Here is a 20,485-nt window from a genome sequence, read left to right as displayed (position 1 = left end):
AGTGAGGAACCACGTTGAGCGGCCGGGCAGAGCTTGTAGCTCCCTCCTCAGCCGGATCGAGTGCTGAGGAGATGCGAAACCGGGTAGGAGGGGTAGCGAAAATCAAAAGAACTGGAAGAGAACAAAGATGGAAGGGAGAATGGAGAGCAGAGCGGAAGTGACGGAGTGGCGAGACGCGAGAGTAAGGGTGGAAGTGAGGAAAGAGCGAAGGCGGAGGGATGGGAGTGATACGACGCAAGAACAAAGAAAGAAGGGCAGAAGTGGAGAGGTGGAGAGAGAAGAAAGTGCAGAGCAAAGGGTAGAAGCGATGGGACACAAGAAAGAAGTATTAACAAGATAGAGAAGAACTGAAACAAGAGGAAAGGAAGGGGAAAGGGAAAAGAGGAAGAAAAAGTAAGAAAGGAGAAAGGTATAAGGAGGATACTCCAGACATTATATAATGATATATAGTGATATTAATTAATTGATAAGGAATTGGACTTGGATTTGATGGATATAGGAAGCAAATATTACTATTATTATTACCAATATTAAGCACCTTATCACTTATTGTCTATCATCAATTATATATACAGTTTAATTAGCAATTAATTTATAACTCAACAGATAGGCTAGTAGTAGGAGGATATATTTATATATATAGGATAATAATCAATTAACAAAGAAATCAACTTGGAATGGACTGACATAGGATACAAGGACTATGACTATGATTAATTATTAATTGTCATATATCATCATTTATCTACCTCAACAAGATTAATTAATCATTTATCTACCTCAACAAGAAGAATAAGGAATTGAAGAGGATTAAAAAAAAGGGGACAGAAAACAAGCAAAAGCTAAGAAATAAAAGGGGAAGTTATTGAAGAAAGAAAAGAAAAAATATATAACAGATAAGTTGAGAGTAATATAGACAAACTGTTATTTCTCTCCACAACAGCAGCTAGAATATGTTACGCTAGAATGTGGAGAAAAAAGGAGACGCCCACGATTGAAGATTGGAAGAGGAAAATTTTGGACGTTAAGAATATGGACAGGCTAAGTTATTTATTACAAAGATATAAAGGGATAGTAAAAAAAGAAACAGATTGGGCATTATTTGATGAATATCTAAGATAACAGATGTTAAAGGGTTAAACAGCTTTTTGATAAAGAACTACCACATATTTCTTATTCCTCTGAAATAATTTATGTAAGATATGAAATGAGATCTACGAAACATCGAACCTCGAAGGAAAAGGAAGAAACCAACCTTGAAGGACCCCGGAAGTCAGACTGAAGAAGAAGGAACTTTTAGATTTTCTTTTTGGTTTTTCCCCCGGTTTTTTTTTTTTAATTCCCGAACCCCCTTCCCACCACTCCACTCCCACACACCCCTTCCCCTTCCCTTCCCTACATCTCCTCCCCTTTTTTTCTTTTTCTTTTCTTTTTTTTCTCTCCCTAAAAAGTGCTTTTATCTATTATGTACTATGAAAACGTAATAAAGAATATTTAAAAAAGAAAAAATGATTTGCCATTTCCGGGTTGGTGTGATGGCTGCAGGACAGTTTCCGCAGAGAGCGCAGGGCGACCTGCCGACGGTCCTAAGATACACTCTCCCCTCAACGGTGGTGTCCAAAGGACCCGGCAAAGGTGGTCCACAGGGCATAGCGGATCGTGCCGGGGCGAGCTAGGGTCCAAAGATAGCCTAACAAAGGAGACAGAAAATCATTGACTCCATAGCAGAGGGGGGAAAGATAGAAAGAAGATAGTTAAGGCATAATAAAATAATGCTGCAGGATTTGGACTTCCACAAGTGTTTTTAAGTTGAGATGCAGCCACATTCAGTGGCTTTCCCTAGGTTCAGTTGCAAGTGTTGTGTGGGTGCTCACCTAAAAGGCTAGTGTTGATGCACCCTAAGTCTTCTTTATGAAGGCTTCAAGAGGGGTGCTGAAGTTTTCATGGACCTTGCTGATCGGGACCTCTCTCATTTGCAGCTTCTTCGGAAACATGCAACGACGACAGAGCGAGAGGTTGGCTCCCCTCCAGCCAGTTTCCTACAGAGAAAAAGGAGTCAAGAGGTAAGACTTATTTATGTATTTATCATATCAGAAGCAAACCGAGGGTATAGCTGTAATGTATTTTTAAAAAACAGAGTTTCAAAACTTGGCATTATTCTAAATGTCCTTTGACCAGTAGCTGTCCACTTGGAGTGCCTCTGCTGTCGCTGTGAGAAGGTCCTCCATTGTGCAAGTGGCAAGGCTCGGGCTGCATTGGAAGAGGTGCTTTGCTCTTCTCCACACTCACATGTCGTGGACTCCACTTTGTAGCCCCATTTCTTAAGGTTGGCTCTGCATCTCGTGGTGCCAGAGCACAGTCTGTTCAGCGCCTTCCAAGTCGCCTGGGGGGGGGGGGGGGGGGAGGAGTATCTTCATCCAGTCTCAACCATGGCTTGGAGTTCCAGGTTTTAGTCTGCCAATTTTGGACTCTCGTTTGCTGAGGTGTTCCTGCAAGTATCTCTGTAGATCTTAAAAAAATATTTCTTGATTTGAGGCATGCTGATATCTGAACAGAGGATGGGCCAGAGATGTCACTGCCTTGGTCCTTTCATTATTGGCTTCTACTTCCCAGCAGATGTCAGGTGGTGCAATACCGGGTAAACAGTATAATTTCTCCAGTGGTGTTGGGCATAGACATCCTGTGATAACGCAGCATGTCTCATTAAGAGCCACATCCACTGTTTTAGCATGTTCCACACTGAGCATGCATACTCAGCAGCAGAGTAGCGAAGCGTAAGGACAGATGTCTTCACTGTATCAGGTTGTGATCCCTGGGTTGTGGCAGTCTGCTTTCGTATGATATTGTTTCCAGTCCCCACTTTTTGCTTGATAGTCGAGCAGTGCTTCTTGTATGTCAGAGCATGGTCCAGGATAACTCTCAGGTATCTGCGTGTGCTGCAATGCTCCAGTGGGATTCCTTCCTAGGTCATCCTCAAAGCTTGAGATGCTTGTCTGTTCTGAAGACAAAAAGCACATGTCTGTGTTTTAGATGGATTAGGAATCAGCTGGTTTTCCCTGTAATAGGCAGTAACCTAAGATAATCCATTAGGCTGATTTCTGTAAGACTCACATGGAAGGCCAGCTTTTATTTCAATGTATGTAGAACCTAACCATCATATTTGGGCAACAAGGGATCGTCTAAGTAAGCAGTTCTCAGTGTCTATTAGGGCTGGGCAGTTTCGTTTCGTTAATTCGTAATTCGTTAAAAATTCATTATTTTTTTTGTTAACGAAGCGATAACAAACCATTCTGGAGCAACCTAAAAACGAAACGAATTTTTCAATTCGTTTCGTAAATGCTTCGTATTTCGTTATGTATTCGTTTCGTTATTGGTTTGAGGTCGTTTCGTTATTATTTCCGCATGTCTGGGGCAAGTTTTATAGTTGTTTTTTATTTAATTAGTGAAAAAAATTATAATATCACACCAACAGTCAACAACAGAGGGAGAGGGAAGCTTCAGAAGTTCCCCCTGTCCCATTTGGAGGTTTTTTAGCGTATTGCGCGGTCGCGTCCGCCATTAACGAATCGATTAGTTATTGTTTCGTTATTGTTTCGTTATTATTTTGTAATTTTTTTACCATTTACGAAATTTCGTAAATATCGAACTTTTTTAAAAAAAAAAATCGGAATTCTTTTAAATATCGAAACGCAAAAAACCCCAAAAACGAATCGATTTTAGAAACAAATTTTTCCGTTGTTACCCAGGCCTAGTGTCTATGCCACAGTTTTCAAGGCTATCTTTAATCCCATCTTTATATCTCTTTTCCTGTCCACCAACATTATATTTCCCATTCTTGAGTTAGAAGTATAGTAACTGCTTTGGGAGATGGTGATTGGGCATTTGGACAACATGGCAGGTCCAAAGGAGTTGATGGCATAGGAACATTGCTTCAGTGCTAGTGATCTTTGCTTCTTCCAGCACACTGACATTTGTCAGCCTGTCTTCTCAAGAGGAATCGTTCCTCTTGACGCTGATGGAATCGTTCCAGGAATTGAGTATGACGTCCACGTTTTGCAGGCATAGAGCAGGGTTGCGAGGACAATAGCTTTATAAACAAGCACCTTGGTCTCACTACGGATGCCCCAGTCCTCAAACACTCTGTGCTTCATTCAGAAAAATGCTGCTCTCGCAGAGCTCAGGCAGTGTATTTTGGTGTCAATGTTGACTTTTGTGGAGAGGTGGCTGCCAAGGTAGCGGAAATGGTCAACATTTTCTAATAATACACCATTAAGCTGTATTTCTGGCATTGCAGAGGGATTAGCTGGTGACTGCTGGAAGAGCACCTCCGTTTTCTCAAAGTTTAATGAAAGGCCAAGCTTCTCATATGCTTCTCCAGCGTCTCCACAATGGTGGAGAGAATAGAGGGGTTGGTGCTTCTTTTGGGTCTTCCGGCACAGTTTAAGCTCTTACCTTTCACCAAATGCCCGATCACCATCTCCCAAAGCAGTTACTATATTCCCAACTCAAGAATGGAAAACAGAATGTTGGTGGACAGGAAAAGAGTTGAGGAACAGTCATGTAATGATCTATGAAGTCCACACACATGTGGCAAATGGTATTAATGCAGAAGAACCCATGAGTTAGGAGAGGTTGCAGCAGTTTGCTTTTGCCTGAACCTTTTGCAAAGATTTCACCCTCCTCTCCTCTCTGTGGAGATAATGGAGTGCAAACTAGTTTTGGACTTTGAAGTCAGTTGGCAGCAATTGAAGCAATTGATGATTTGGGGCGGTCTTTGCCAAATCAGGGCAGCAGGAGAGTATGGGAAGGGAAGCAGAATAAAACCTTGAGGTTCTTTTGAGCGTACAAACCAGGATCTTCTTTTTCAGGGTCTTCAAAAAGATCCACAGGAGAAGCTGGTCTTCTACTGCTATGAGAAGAGTCTTCGAAGAGTGTGACATGACGGACAGCATCCCTTGCTGTAGTAAGTGTATGTTCGCTGGCCTTGGGTGAACTTTCCCATTCAAACCTTCAGCAAGGTTTGCTTTTCTGCAATTGGCCGCTGGTGGGGTGGGAGAGAGTGGCTCCTCTGTCACTTGGAGGGAGAACCCACTCTGGGTTTTATCCCATTTTCAAAGATACACCAAATCCATTTGGCCTTTTAAATACGGTATTTACCACTACATCACATAAGTTAAATTCCACTTAAAATCTGGTTAAATTTAAGTGTTAAATTATACTTAAAATCTGGTAATCCACTGGGTTAATCACATTAATTTGGGTTAAAGTGTAGAGTATAGCATTTTTGAGTCTTTTAAACATTGGTGGGGGGGGGGGGGCAGTATTATTTTCCAAAGTGTCAGGAATAATAATAGTAATAGTAATAGTAATAATAATACCCCACTTCTATCTCCCCGAAGGGACTAAGGGCGGCTTACATGGGGTGAAGCCTGATCAATACAGTTAAAATGTAACACATTAAAATGCATAACAACAGTATAAAACAAAGTAAAACAACAACATTACAACAATACATAAAAACAGGCATCAAAACCAACAACCAATAAGATTCAATTTCTCGTCATGGGTGGGTGGACTGGTACAACAACAATGTAAATGATGGAGCTAGTGCATAGGTCATATGGTAGCAATAAGGATAAGAGCTATGTAAAATAGGTCATTATAGCTTTGGATAGAAAACAATAGTAAAGTGCGAGGGCAAGATTTTGAACCTACCTGGGGCCAGCTATCTAGGGCATTGTCAACCAATGAGCAACCAAGACTCATTGGCTTAGCAAAAGATCTGTCCTTGGTTCAGAGGGCAACTGTCTCCATTGGTATGAGAGTATCGCTCAAGAAAGCTGCTTAAGTTTATAGCTGTTGGGAATTGTCATGTTAGGTCTTTGAAACACTAAAACGCCAGAGATGCAGGAATTAAAAAAACACATTCTTACATTGTTGAATTTGTGAACACTGTTCAATTTCCATGAACAGTGACTAACCAATCTTTTCTTTTCTTAGCCTCCACTTGGACCACACCCAAATGATGGCCCAGGATGGGGCTGCTTCTCCTGGCACTGCTCTTCCTTTTTGGGATCTGCTTACGTGAGTGCCATAGTTTGTACCCAGGCCCAAAGGCTGCTGTGGTGGCCCACAAGGGTGGTAATTTGAAAAATAAGTCCAAATATTCCCCCCCCCCCCCATCATTTAAGGAAGAAGTTACCTTACCATTTAGGTAAGGGACATCAATCTAACACACCACTGCAGAAATGCAGATGGGTTTTTGAATCATTCATAGTCCCTAACACGGTTCCTCCTTCCCTGTAGGATTCATGCCTGGACTCAAGATCCAAAAGGCTGTCCATCTGAGGTAAAGAGATTCCCCAACTGACAGAAAGAGGACAAAGCCTTACGCTGTCCCACCATTTTCCCTGCTGTCCCTCCATGGGGAATATTAATCTTTAATATTCCCCATGATGTCCCGATTACTTTTTATGAGTGATATTTTGTTTTGGTTGCATAGGCATTCACTTCTGCCAGCCCTCCTTTGCTAAGCCCAGGAGGAATCCTCCCCTCAGTTATGAACAGGCCTAAGGGTGATACGTTGACTATTTGGACTGTTTGTGTCATTTCTATTTAGGGAAGAGTATGAAGTTGTACCACAAAATCCAGATAAGGAAATTTATGCTTCCCGTCTTCAAGCACCTGAGATTGACATTTCTACAAATGCTGTTGAACATATCAAGAAAAATGTAAAGGAAGAAATGGTAAGGGCATAAAGTAGATGATGTGCCTTACTTTATCTCTCTCTTTCCAATGTAAATGCATTAGGAAGGGATATTTTAGCGTCCACAGTAATATGTTTCTGTAGAAACTACACAGCGTTAACTCTATAATATTGACAGTCTATGGTTATGCGGAAATGTTTATGGAAACCACAATAATGCCTTGGAATGCATAAGAAACCTGGGACTGTTCAGATCTATTCAACAGTGTATGTCTGTTACACAGATTACATTGGTATATTACATTTTTAACAAAACAAACAAACAGACAAAAGACAAAGTTTGCAAGCTTGGCAGTTAATTAAACGTCCTTTGACCAGATTCTGGCCACTTGGAGTGCCTCTGGTGTTACTATAAGAAGGTCCTCCATTGTGCATGTAACAGGGCTCAGGTTTCATTGCAGCAGGTGGTCTGTGGTTTGCTCTTCTCCACATTCGCATGTCGTGGATTCCACTTTGTAGCCCCATTTCTGAAGGTTGGCTCTGCATCTCGTGGTGGCAGAGCGCAGTCTGTTCAACGCCTTCCAAGTCGCCCAGTCCTCTGTGTGCCCAGGGGGGAGTCTCTCATTTGGTATCAGCCATTGGTTGAGGTTCTGGGTTTGAGCCTGCCACTTTTGGACTCTCGCTTGCTGAGGTGTTCCAGCGAGTGTCTCTGTAGATTGACGTGCTGGCTGATACCCAAACAAGGGATGAGCTGGAGATGTCACTGCCTTGGTCCTTTCACTATTGGTTGCTACTTCCCGGCGGATGTCAGGTGGTGCAATACCAGCTAGATAGTGTAGTTTCTCCACTGGTGTAGGGCGCAGACACCCCGTGATAATGCGTGTCTCATTAAGAGCCACATCCACTGTTTTAGTGTGGTGAGATGTGCTCCATACTGGGCATGCATACTCAGCAGCAGGGTAGCATAGCGCAAGGGCAGATGTCTTCACTGTGTCGTTGTGATCCCCAGGTTGTGCTAGTCAGCTTTCATATGATATTGTTTCTAGCACCCACTTTTTGCTTGATGTTCAGGCAGTGCTTCTTGTAGGTCAGAGCACAGTCCAGAGTGACTCCCAGGTACTTGGGTGTGCTGCAATGCTCCAGTGGGATTCCTTCCCAGGTAATCCTCAGAGCTCCGGATGCTTGTCTGTTCTTAAGGTGAAAAGCACATGTCTGTGTTTTAGATGTATTAGGGATTACATTGGTGTTCCTCATCAATCAGGAACCATAAACAATCAGGGATCACAAAATGGACACTTGGGAATGTATGTGATGTGACCCCTTTTGTTGTGGCTCCATTTACTCCACCTGGGGAGGAGATAATGGAAGTGAAACTGCATTGTGAAACTGTATTATCTAGTTGGGGCTTTGGACAGCCTCTTTAGGGCTCAGGTTGAAACCTACTCCAAGTCTGTACAGGACTGTGATGGCTGGTTAGAGTCTACATAGTTCAGTCCAAACCACATTGGTCCCAAGAGCCGACTCTTTACCTTCTCTGATGCCACCATCCTTCTTCTTGATTTGACTCCATAGGCCCCTCTCTTGAGGCCAGACCCACCCCTTCTCCTTGTGCTGATTGGGGCAGGGAAAGGGCGATGGATGGTGGAGTGCCCTCTAGAGACAGTGCCATGGTCCAGTGTAGACCTGGTCCTGCTTTCCTCTCTGTCCCGAAGCTGAGGGATACTCCCAAGACATTGACTAATGCAGACCAAAGCCATATTAACCTGGTTTACTCTGCAATGCTCACTGGGAGCTGAGAAATGTCATGAAGACAGCCATGATTTAGCTCACAGAATTCCCCAGCCGACCAAGCTAAATGTGGGTGCGTATTGTGCAGAAGGGCCAGTGAAGGGGTAGAGTTTAGGAACAGAAGCATCCTTTCCTTCCTCTCCCCATACCTGTCGGTTTAGCTTTGAAGTTGGGTGCCGCAGAGGAAAGAGAAATCCCATTATCCCTGTGCACGCCACATTGTTTACTGGCATACACTCCCCTCAGGACTTGACTAACAGCAACTTTGTATTTTGGCAATAGTGTGACATCTTGCAACCAAAAGACGGCAAAGAACCTAACGACTACAAAGAAGCAAGCGACGATAACACCACAAAGGAAGATTTCGCTTTGAAACCTGTAGGTAAGTTCAGGAAGCCCCTGTCTTAGGGGACATTATTGCAGCCACGTGGTCCCCCTTTAATTGCCATGACCCCATCATAGGGAGGATTCTGTAGTGTGGACTCTGTAATCTGTTCCCTTAGCAGGGAACTCAAGCCTTTGGTTCAACTCCTGTGCCGTTGCACCCAGACGCTTTTAAAAACAAAACTATGATGTGCTGTTCCCTGTTTGGGCAAACTGCCAGTGCTTTTCTTGAGAAGATTGAGATTCTCCGCAACTGAGTCTATTACAAGTTCTGAACTTCAAAAAAGGATATTTATTTCTCAAAGTTGCAAACAGAACAGTCAATTGATAAAACCAAATAGATATTTTTTCTTTCTCTTCTCCACCAATTACTGAATCAGCCTTTCCCCAAGTGGCAAAGGGGTCCAGGGATCCTTCACTCTAATCCGGAGCTGTTCTCTTTTAGAAAGAACAAATATTTCCCTATCTATCTAAGCTCCAGATTAGCCTTGGAGATAAGGCAATGCAGTCTCTCTCTCTCTCTATAAGACTCTATAAAACTCAATTCGCAAAGCTCAACATCTATTTTTCTTTATACTCTATCTCTCTTATAATCTATCTAACTATAGCTCAATTCTTCTCAATAAACTTCTCTATTTTAATTTCTCAATTCTCAATTGTTCTCAATAATTCTCAATAGTTTTTACAGTGGTTTGTCAGCCACCAGCACATCAGATTCCTTCTTCAGAACTGAACGGGCAGGGAGGACTCCAAAATGGAAGAAAGGCAAATTTTGCAAACACATTTATCAATTGGCCATTTATTCATTTCCAGGCAGGGTGATAGTAATCAACTCTTCAAAATCTGACAATATACTTCTAGGATGTCCTTCTTGCCATTGTGTGTGTTTTTACTTGCAAACCCAGAAGAAAAAGAACAGAAACTCCAGGCCTCACACCTTAGCCTTGCTTTCTTTTATGCCACTTTAAGGGGGTCTCTGTCTCTCTCGGAAATGATGATATGGATCTTGTTCTCAAGGTGCAGAGCCAGGGCTTGTTGCAGCTCCAACAGAAAGCCTCGTTCAGTGTTGCTGTGTTCACACAGAATCACAGTTATTCCTTTGGAAACCGCATCCAATACATCGTGGTGTGACATCTCTCCTATCAAGGAAATCAAGATGAGGTCTATTATGAGAAGATTGAGCTACAATTTAGAATAGTGAATAGTACTTCAGGACAAAGAGGTCAACAGTTTTTGCTTCTTACTGAGTCAATGTAGGCTGCACTGAGAACCTTTACAGCCAACGTGTGATGGGATGCTAAATAATAATCACAAAAATAAATACCTGTGCTGGGTTTATGACTAATTTCATGTGATGCATAAAGATATATGATGAATGGTTTGAATGAAATTGTATGAAAGATGTATGGTTGGGGGCTATATAGTCTAGAGATGCCATCCTAAGGAATTAGGCTTGGAAAACTACAAGAGGGAGGTGAAGAATTCATAGACTATAATTAAAAGTTGCTGGCATTGGTGACCAGTGATCATGATTAACTGTTGAACTTTTGGTTGGAAACAACGTGTTTACATTATCAGAGACAATGGCTCTTTAAGTTAAGGAAATGTTTACAAGGTTCCCTACGTTAGAAAGGAAGTCAACACAAGGCTCCTTACGTTTACCAACATCAATTAAGGAGAGTCAACATCTGCCAGGAACTAAGATGAAGCCAAGATGTTTCGGGCCGGAAAAACACCCATCATTCATTTACATCTTTGAAACATCAGCAGAATATTCTTATAAAAGACTCAGCCTAATAATTTTCAAGTGTGATAGACAGCTGTGCTGTTTACCCGCCGTGCTCTATTGAAAGATATGGTGTACCTTAGGTGTGCCCAATCTGCTACAGGAAAGAAAGATTCTGGACACTTGGCTCCTTTTCTCAAAGGAAGAGAATAGAGCAGTGGCTCTCAACCTGTAGGTCCCCAGATGTTTTGACCTTCAACTTCCAGAAATCCTAACAGCTGGTAAACTGGCTGGGATTTCTGATAGTTGTAGGCCAAAACACCTGGGGACCCACAGGTTGAGACAGATTTGCAAGGGAGCAGTCCGGCCTAAAAGATATTCTTCTCCATGAGATGACGGAAGAAGAATGGTGATGGATGCATGAGGATGGATGAATGTGTATGGTTAATGTGAATGCTGAGTAGAAATGTAATTCCCCTTTGTTTGTACGCCAATGTAACTGTAGGTTGTTTGTGGATTCAATGTAGTTACATAGAATCCGTATATCTGTATGTTTAAATGTTGTTCTGTAGAAGTTCTGATACCCTTTCTCTTACTGGAAAATTGCAATAAAAGAACCTATGCATTAAAGTTATTGAAAAGCTATTCCTAACATTCCCATACATCCATGAAAGCACATGGGCAGGCATATAGGTGTGCATGGGCTTGTGCGTGGCTACTATATCCCCACTAGACTTTTGTATCTTTTCTATACAAGTTTATTAATTTATTTACAGTATTTATATTCCCCGCAGGGGACTCAGGGCGGATTACAATGTACACATATATGGCAAACATTCAATGCCAAAGACACACAACAGAAATAGACAAACAGTCAAAGGCTATTTAACTTTTTCTGGCTGCCAGGGGAGCTGTCACTTTCATCATCCATCTGTGACGCTGATGTAGTACTTCCGCATTCCCCACATGCTTTTGTTGGAGTGCATGGCTGGAGTCTTTTCAATGGCCTCATAAATTTTGTTAAATTAGCCTCCCCACACATAGGTGGTACCTAATTTTCCTACTTGACAGATGCAACTATCTTTCGGGTTGCAAAGGTCGACAACAAGCTACACTATTGGTTGGAAGCTCACTCTGACCCGGGCTGGCTTTGAACTCATGACCTTGTGGTCAGAAGTGATCTTAAAGCATATAGGTGTGCATGGGCTGGTGCGTGACTACTATATCCCCACTAGACTTTTGTATCTTTTCCATACAAGTCACTTGCAAGTCAGTTTTAGTCCTCCCTAATCTGATTTGTTTGGTTAATGATAATTTGGCAGGATGGGGGCATTCATAAGCTTTTTTGTTTTTATGTGAAAAAGAAAAAAATATCCGTAAATCAGGTTTTAAAAATTGACTGAAAAAAAGATTAACTGCTGATTGGTACTGGGCAATTGGATAGAAAAATATGTCTTTTACACTGATTTAGTGTTGATATCTCAACGTTTTTCTACATGAACGAACAGTTCTTACCTGTGAGATAGAGATCACTTTCTGTACCTCGCAAAACACTGGATCCTGAACCAGCACACAGAGCAACCACTTTCACCTGGGACTCTGCAAACGGAAACCAGTAGAGATAAATGTTGTACTCAACGAAGGTATATTTGACGTTATAGAAGAAATCCTAACTGGTGTGACTTTTTCACTTAACAAAAAGATCAAGTTATAATCACCAACCATTCTTTGGATTTGCTCCTCTTTTGAAACATTAAATACATTAAGCAGAGTAATTTGGCTATTGACAGAAATAATTTTGAAACAGTGTCAGCCAGTCGAGTGATTTCAGCCCGTCTCAGCTAGCTTCATCCATTTCACTCTACAACGGAAGAGATTCGTACGAGTTCTCAGCCTAAACTGAGGAATGAATTCCACTGAACTTGGGATATTGCTCTTGGAATTATACTGTAAAAAGACACCCTCAAAACTGGATTCTCTACTAATACTGCAATAAAGGTTATTGTAGTAAATACAAATTAGATAGAACTCTTGAATCTTTTAAAAAATTATGTAGATTTGTGTCTAATATCTATCCCACACTATGAGAAAATGCAATCCTATACCCAATGATTTTCCTGTTCCGAGAGCGAGGCGAACATGAGGCAGTCTTAAATGGCTTTTCACTCGCTCCACCAAGATGGATATTGAGACGGGTTCCTTCAGCGTGCATAAACGTCCCGTTCCTGTATCTGCAAGCAAAGGCTAAGAGGAAACAGATGTAAAGATTTTGTTTGGCAGTGTTTACACTAATATCTCTCTCATATTGATTATTTTTTTTATTTCATACACTTCTACCCTGCCCTTCTCACCCCCGAGGGGGGACTCAGGGCGGCCTCACACAAGCACCATACGATGCTATCACCATATAAACAATCAACAAATACATTGAAACAATTCATTAAAACAATACATTAAACATGCCAGTTAAAACCAAATCCAAGTCTGTTTTAATTCAGTGTCATGGGTTTCCTAAGTTTTCTTTCCAGTTGCCACTATCCACTAATTGAACGCCTGGTTCCAAAGCCAAGTCTTCACTTGTCTTATAAAGAACAGGAGGGAGGTGGCCAGTCTAATGTTCCTGGGGAGAGAGTTCCACAGGCGGGGGGCCACTGCCAAGAAGGCCCTGTCTCTCATCCCCACCAATTGCATTTGCAATGATGGTGGGATTGAGAGCAGGGCCTCTCATGATGATCTTAAACTTAGTGATGGTTCATAACAGGAGATACATTTGGACAGGTAGTCTGGGCCAGAACTGTTTAGGGCTTTAAAAGGTAAAACCAGCACTTTGAATTGTGCTCGGAAGCTGATTGGCAGCCAGTGGAGCTGGAGTAACAGAGGAGTTGTATGCTCCCTGTACGCCACTCTGGTGAGCAACCTGGCTGCCGACCGTTGGACTAGTTGAAGCTTCCGGGCAGTCTTCAAAGGCAGCCCCACGTAGAGTGCGTTGCAGTAGTCTATCCGGGATGTAAGAAGAGTGTGGACCAAGGTCAGACTTCCCAAGGTACGGGCGCAGCTGGTGCACAAGTTTTAATTGCGCAAAAGCTCTCCTCAGCAAATCATGGAGATGCAAATCTCATTTGAGAAGTATTATTTTCTCTCTCCTTCTGTGCTTTAAACCCTATGTACCAAAGGAATGAAAAAAAATCAATTAGAGAGCCTGACATATTTACTTACCAGCAAAAGCTACAACATTCAACAAGAGTAAAAAAATATGCTGCATTTTTCTAGGGACAAGAGAGACTATGCTGCCCCACTCGTTCTGCCTTTGCCCTCCCCATTATACTTTGGTCTTTCGTTCTTCATATCTTAGCTAGATCACGCTATGGCAGATTGGGGGGACTGAGGCAGAGATTTGAGTTTAAAAGGCCATTTTAGTGTATTTATTTGTTTTTAACTTTTGTATTGCACTTTTTAAACTTGTCTAGTGTAGATTGTTAGCTGCCTTGTGTCCCCACAGGGAGATAGGTGGGGCATAAACAACAACAACAACAACAACAACAACAACGGCAAATATTGTGAAAACTTCTTTCTGTACATATATGGCTTACCTTCTGTAATGATATGATTTCCGTCTTACGATAAATATGGCTGTTCTGGGAAAGTAGGGTCATCACTTGCACCAAGGCCTGCTGGGTACAATTCAAACTAACCCGTGTCTGTTCATCCCCTTCGGCCCTTAGGGAAAAAAGGAGTTGCTTTAAAATCTGTTCTAATCTATCCATTCCATTTAGGATAAATTACATTTAAATGTGAGTTGTGTTACTCTCTTTAGAGGTTCTCCCATACTTGCTAGTATGGTACTCCACTGCCTTTGGCTTACAGAATCAACATCCATCTTATTAGCTCTAGCAAGCAAGGAGAACCAGTGGTTGGTACAACAACAAGAACAACAAAACTTTATTTATATACTGCTCTACCTCCCCGAGGGGACTCAGAGCAGTTTCCAAGTAACATCAGCAATACATAGAGTAAAGAACATAAACATAAAATTAACAAAGCAATATAAGTATAAAAAATTACAATACCGCATATATATTTAAAATAGTCCTGCCTGTTCAAGGCAATTTAAAAATTAATTGCCTTGAATTAAGCTTGTGCATCGGTAAGAAACATTAAGAACCTTAGATATGCAGATGACACCACTCTGATAGCCGAAAGCAAGGAGGAGCTGAGGAGCCTTCTAATCAAGGTGACAGAAGAAAGTGCAAAAGCTGGGTTGGAGTTAAACATCAAAAAAACCAAGATTATGGCAACCAGACTGATTGATAACTGGCAAGTAGAAGGAGAAAACATGGAGGCAGTGACAGACTTTGTATTTCTAGGTGCAAAGATAACTGCAGATGCAGACTGCAGCCAGGAAATCAGGAGATGCTTCCTTCTTGGGAGGAGAGCAATGACCAATCTTGATAAAATAGTGAAGAGTAGAGACATCAGACTGGCAAAGAAGATCCACATAGTTAAAGCAATGGTATTCCCCGTAGTAACCTACGGATGTGAGAGCTGGACCATAGGGAAGGCTGAGTGAAGGAAGATAGATGCTTTGGAACTGTGGTGTTGGGGAAAAGTTCTGAGAGTGCCTTGGACAGCGAGAAGATCCAACCAGTCCTTACTTCAGGAAATAAAGCCCGACTGCTCATTGGAGGGAAGGAAGGATAGAAGAAGTCAAGATGAAGTACTTTGGCCACATAATGAGAAGACAGGCAAGCTTAGAGAAGACAATGATGCTGGGGGAAATGGAAAGAAAAAGGAAGAGACCAAGGGCAAGATGGATGGACGGTATCCTTCTAGTGACTGGCTTGACCTTGAAGGAGCTGGGGGTGGTGACACCCAACAGGGAGCTCTGGCGTGGGCTGATCCATGAGGTCATGAAGAGTCGGAAGTGACTGAATGAATGAACAACATTCAACATTCAAAAAGGTAAGGACATGCTGGTCCGAAGCTTGTGCATGGATTTGATTTGGTTGGTTTCCTTAAGCCAATTCGGCTTGTTTGGCTGGCCGTAATGGTAAGGGCTCAGACGTCCGGGGTGTTTTTTTACTGAAACGGCCCACATGACTGCCAGGCATGGCTTCTTTCCTTCTATTTGGGAGTACATGGCGCATGCTTCCTTAACCGTGTTGCTCAAACCCAGGCTCCTTTGAAAGAAAGAAAGGAAAAGATCCCAGGAACGGAAAGGGGAGCCTTATAAGTTCCCTATTGTTGCCAATTCACCAGATCTTTTCTGATCTTTCAGCTGCCTAGCCAAAAACAGATTTTTCTATTAGCCAATTTTCGGGAGGCTGCTGAAAATGGATCTAGGTACCCAAAGAAATTTGGATACCAAAAATGGATCACCCTCCATCTGAATTGCACAAGCCTAGTACTGATGGGAGTTGCACTCTTAATAATATCTGAAGGGCCATTCATTTTCTGTCCCTGGCATACAGGGTGCTGCTATGCTCCAACTTGGCTCTCATGCTGCTGAATATCTGTAGGAAAGTATGAAAACTGGTTCTATTTCAACATGGCTTTCCACAATACTTTAAAAAGATTTTACTTTTGTAGTTTAATTTATATTAACTCGATTGTGTTAGAGTGCTGTAATTTCAAAATGTGTGACACAGCTTGATCATTTTTTGAGAATGGAGAGTAGAAGCGGCAAAAATAGGACTATGTGTGTTGCAGAGGATGTTTGATTTGCAGGAATGTATCCAAAAAGGTAAGGACATGCTGGTCCGAGATTGCCATTTGCTCATGTGTCTATTTAGCTCAGTTTGAGCACCTGGACCATAAATGTGTAACATATGACACCCAGAAAGGATTCTAACACACATACACCCTGCTAAGACATGTGATAGTTGGTAGGCAAGAATAGAAAAGGAAGGGCCAGGGATAAATCACAACTACAGAATTAAGTATCTTTGCCTTTGTTATTATTACTAAACTCCTGCTGTGACCAGTCTTGAGCCATGGGGAGAGGCGGGTAAGAAATAATAATAATAATAATAATAATAATAATAATAATAACAACAATAATAGTTATTGATGTCGCCATGCCAGGTGACAGTTGCATTGAGGAAAAACAACAGGAAAAACTCGGCCGCTATCAAGACCTCAACATTGAACTGCAAAGGCTCTGGCATAAACCAGTACCGGTGGTCCCAGTGGTCATTGGCACCCTAGGTGCTGCGCCAAAAGATCTCAGCTGGCATTTGGAAACAATACATTGACAAAATCACAATCTGTCAACTGCAAAAGGCTACCTTAGTTGGATCTGTGCACATCATTCGAAAATACACAGTCCTAGATGCTTGGGAAGTGTTCGACTTGTGATTTTGTGATACGAAATCCAGCATAGAGATCTCGTTTGCTGTGACATACTGTGTTTTTGTGTCAGTAAAATAATAATAATAATAATAATAATAATAATAATAATAATAATATTTTACTGACACCATAACACAGTATGACACAGTAAACAAGATATATATGCTGGATTTCGTATCACAAAATCACAAGTCTAATATTTCCCAAGCATTTAAGACTGTGTGATTATTATTTATCATCATCACCATCATTAATTATTAGGGCTCAGGATGCTTCCTTACCAAATTGTGATTATTATAGCAATCTGAAATGTCTCACCAAGAACAGACAAGTCGAGGAAGCATTCTACATTACCTGATAGGGAGTGTTGTGATGAACGATACTCCTGGCAGTTCACGCATGCTGGACAAAACTTTTTTTAAGCTTTCAGAAGAACAAGCATTAAATTCAACCCGGTGAGACCCTTCTGAGGGGTACTCCAAAGCTGAAGCAGGTTGTAAGGGAACAGAGGTGCAGGGACCTTTGAAAAAGAAAGCAAATTGTTCAAAAAAAAGATTACAACATGCGTAGCGAACCTAGAAGCCGGAAATGAAGGAGAGGCTTTTGTCTTTGTCTTGTGCATTTGTGTGTCATTGTATTTCACTGTAACAAGGCATTGAATGTTTGCCTGTGTGTCTGTTTATATAGTATAATCTGCTCTGAGTTCCCTCGGGGAGAAGGGTGGAATATAAATAAAGAGTCCAATGTATTGTTGAAGGCTTTCATGGCCGGAATCACTGGGTTGTTGTAGGTTTTCAGGCTGTATGGCCATGTTCTAGAAGCACCTCCTGACGTTTCACCTGCATCTATGGCAGGCATCCTCAGAGGTTGTGAAAATGCCTGCCACAGGACCTCACAACCTCTGAGGATGCCTTCTATAGATGCAAGCAAAACGTCAGGAGAGAATGATTCTAGAACATATCCATATAGCCCGAAAAAACTACAACAACCCAAATAAAGTGTTGTTGTTGTTGTTGTTATTATTATTATTATTATACATTTGGTACTGTAGGCTCAATACTTCCTAACCATTAAAAGGAATTGAATGTAATTAAGCTAGCCAGGAAGTGTGAAAGAGTGTCTGTGCCATCACACCCAGACACTATAAAGTTAAAACTAAGATGTGCTTCTCTCTTTATCTGGGTGAACTGCAGGTGCCTTACTTAGAAGCTCAGGATTCCCAGCAACTGAGGCCAGTCCAGATTTGAACATCAAACAGAACATTTATTTCTCAAAGTCCTTAACAGACTTGGCACAGCTTGATGAAGTTACAAACACAGTCAACTTGTGAAACCATATAGATGTTCTTTCCTTCCCTTTTCCTTCAGCTGCTGAGTTAACTTTCCCCAACAGTAGAAAAATCCTGGGATCTTTTACCCTAACCCTGAGCTGCTATCTTTTAGAAAGAGCAGGTCTTCCCCTATCCAAGATCAAGGTTAGTTTGGGGATGAAGTAATGGAGCCTCTCCCAATGGCAGAGAAATCCTGAGATATTCTCTGCCCCAGCGCTGAGCTGCTGTCTTTCAGAAAGAACAGGTCTTCCTGTATCTGAGCTCAGCACCAGTTTCAAAGGCAGGAGGGTAACCGTACTCACGATGGCCTGTCCGAGCTGCCTAGCTTGGCCACCAGCACATCTGAGGCTTTTTCTAAACTGAAGAAGGCAGGAGAGCTTCTCCAAATTGGAGTTCTCATCCCCAGGAAAAAGGACGGTCTCTGGACGAAAGAGATACTTTTTTAAGCCAATAGCTGCAAAAGGCGTCCAGCTTCTGTTGATGTTTGACTATTAGGGTGCTGCTAAGACTGTAGCAACCCTGGGGAAAATGCAAAGGGATACTATTTCAAGCAACTAAGGGGCAGTGCAAACCAAGCTTCTGGAAGACGGAACAACAACACTATCAGTGCCATATTTATTACAAAGGATGGAACAGAAATGTGTTAAGGTAATACCACCAAGATCTAGTTGGTGACATAAAGAATGCAAGACTATGGATCTCCCAAAGCCCTATGTGCAAACAAAAAGTCAAAAAAGGATGTGGATGTTTAGTCACCTCACTATTCACTTATACTTCAACTTAAACAATTTGAACTCAAGTAAAAACAGAGTTGGGGAGCCCCTGGGCCTCCAAGTGTTGTTGGTCCTAGATTCTCATGAGTTGCTACCAATATGGTTGATGGTGAGGGACAATGGGAGTTGCAGTCCAACATCTGAGAAGTCAAAGCTTCTCTAGCCCTGCTTCATAACTTCAGATTAGATAGGAAGGGAAATCACTTTCCCCCATTTTATTATCTATCCAAACAGTATTAAAATTCAAAAATGAGTATTTGGACATCATAAATGGTTTATTAATAAAATTTAAACAACATTCATCCTTATGGAGACTTTAGTTATATGCAAATGTAATGAAAAAACAAACAAATTGGATGGCATTTGCCCATTCAGTTGCCTTGAAAAAAAAACCCAAGCTGCCGCTGAATCAATTGCATGATGTTCCCCCACTGAACCTTCATAGTTAAATCAGATTAGAGTGGATAAAACTTTCTAGTCTTCTTTCTTCAAACACAGCACAGAAATCTCTCCGATTTCCAGCTCCTGTTCTCTGCCCCTAACCATGGCTGGGATATACTTCTAGCACTCACCTAAACTCTGGTTAATGTTAGCCAGAGTTATGCTTTCAATCAAGTTGATAATTGGTTTTAAAATTCTAGCATAATAATAATAATAATAATAATAATAATAATAATAATAATACAGTCCTAGACGCTTGGGAAGTGTTCGACTTGTGATTTTGTAAAACGAAATCCAGCATATAGATCTCGTTTGCTGTGACATACTGTGCTTTTGTGTCAATAATAATAATAATAGATAGATAGATAGATAAATACACAAGATTAGTATGCAGCAAACAAGATCACTATGCTGGCTTTTGTCACACGTTGGACACTTCCCAAGTGTCTAGGACTGTGTGACGTATCGGCAAATAATGCATGCAGGTCCGAGTTTTGGCCTTTTGCAGCTGACAAGGCAATTTTGTCAGCGTCAATTGTTTTTAAGTGCAGATCACCACTGTTTTTAAGTGCAATCACCACTGGGACCACCTTTACTGGCATGTGCCAGAGTCTTTGTATATTATTATTATTATTATTATTATTATTATTATTATTGAGCCCCTGGTGGCGTAGAGGGTTAAACCCCCTGTGCCGGCTGGATTGAAGACCGACAGGTCGCAGGTTCGAATCCGGGGAGAAGCAGATGAGCTCCCTCTATCAGCTCCAGCTCCTCATGCGGGGACATGAGAGAAGCCTCCCACAAGGATGATAAAACATCAAAAATCATCCGGGCGTCCCCTGGGCAATGTCCTTGCAGACGGCCAATTCTCTCACACCAGAAGCGACTTGCAGTTTCTCAAGTCGCTCCTGACATGACAAAAATAAATAAATAAATATTATCATTATTATTACAATGTTTATTTATACCCCGCTTTCTCTCTCCACAAG

General features: G+C 41.7%; 1 protein-coding gene and 2 long non-coding RNA genes across 3 annotated transcripts in view; 2 read left to right on the top strand and 1 right to left on the bottom strand.

Annotated features, from left to right (window-relative positions):
- The first annotated feature begins 1,502 nt into the window (after positions 1–1,502).
- On the top strand, positions 1,503–6,420 carry LOC132778755 (uncharacterized). Its single transcript, XR_010910234.1, has 4 exons — positions 1,503–2,063; positions 4,869–4,969; positions 6,001–6,084; positions 6,307–6,420. It is a non-coding gene; the product is annotated as an uncharacterized lncRNA (long non-coding RNA).
- Positions 6,421–6,440: 20 nt separating this feature from the next.
- LOC132778751 (uncharacterized) lies at positions 6,441–10,968 on the top strand. Its single transcript, XR_009631768.2, has 3 exons — positions 6,441–6,746; positions 8,777–8,876; positions 9,896–10,968. It is a non-coding gene; the product is annotated as an uncharacterized lncRNA (long non-coding RNA).
- The window catches only part of NIF3L1 (NGG1 interacting factor 3 like 1), a 13,037-nt gene continuing 2,213 nt past the window's right edge, over positions 9,662–20,485 (bottom strand). Inside the window, exons 3-7 of the mRNA XM_060782024.2 lie at positions 17,307–17,472; positions 14,195–14,321; positions 12,710–12,848; positions 12,120–12,203; positions 9,662–10,017 (exon numbers count right to left, since the gene is read on the bottom strand). Coding sequence (XP_060638007.2) covers positions 9,833–10,017; positions 12,120–12,203; positions 12,710–12,848; positions 14,195–14,321; positions 17,307–17,472 — 701 coding nt within the window. The 3' untranslated portion in view covers positions 9,662–9,832. The remainder of the gene's footprint in view (positions 10,018–12,119; positions 12,204–12,709; positions 12,849–14,194; positions 14,322–17,306; positions 17,473–20,485) is intronic.

This window comes from Anolis sagrei, chromosome 1, assembly GCF_037176765.1.
Source record: "Anolis sagrei isolate rAnoSag1 chromosome 1, rAnoSag1.mat, whole genome shotgun sequence".
Taxonomy (NCBI): Eukaryota; Metazoa; Chordata; class Lepidosauria; order Squamata; family Dactyloidae; genus Anolis; species Anolis sagrei.
The sequence above is the reverse complement of the archived record's forward strand: the minus strand, read 5'-3'. Positions and strand labels throughout refer to the sequence as shown.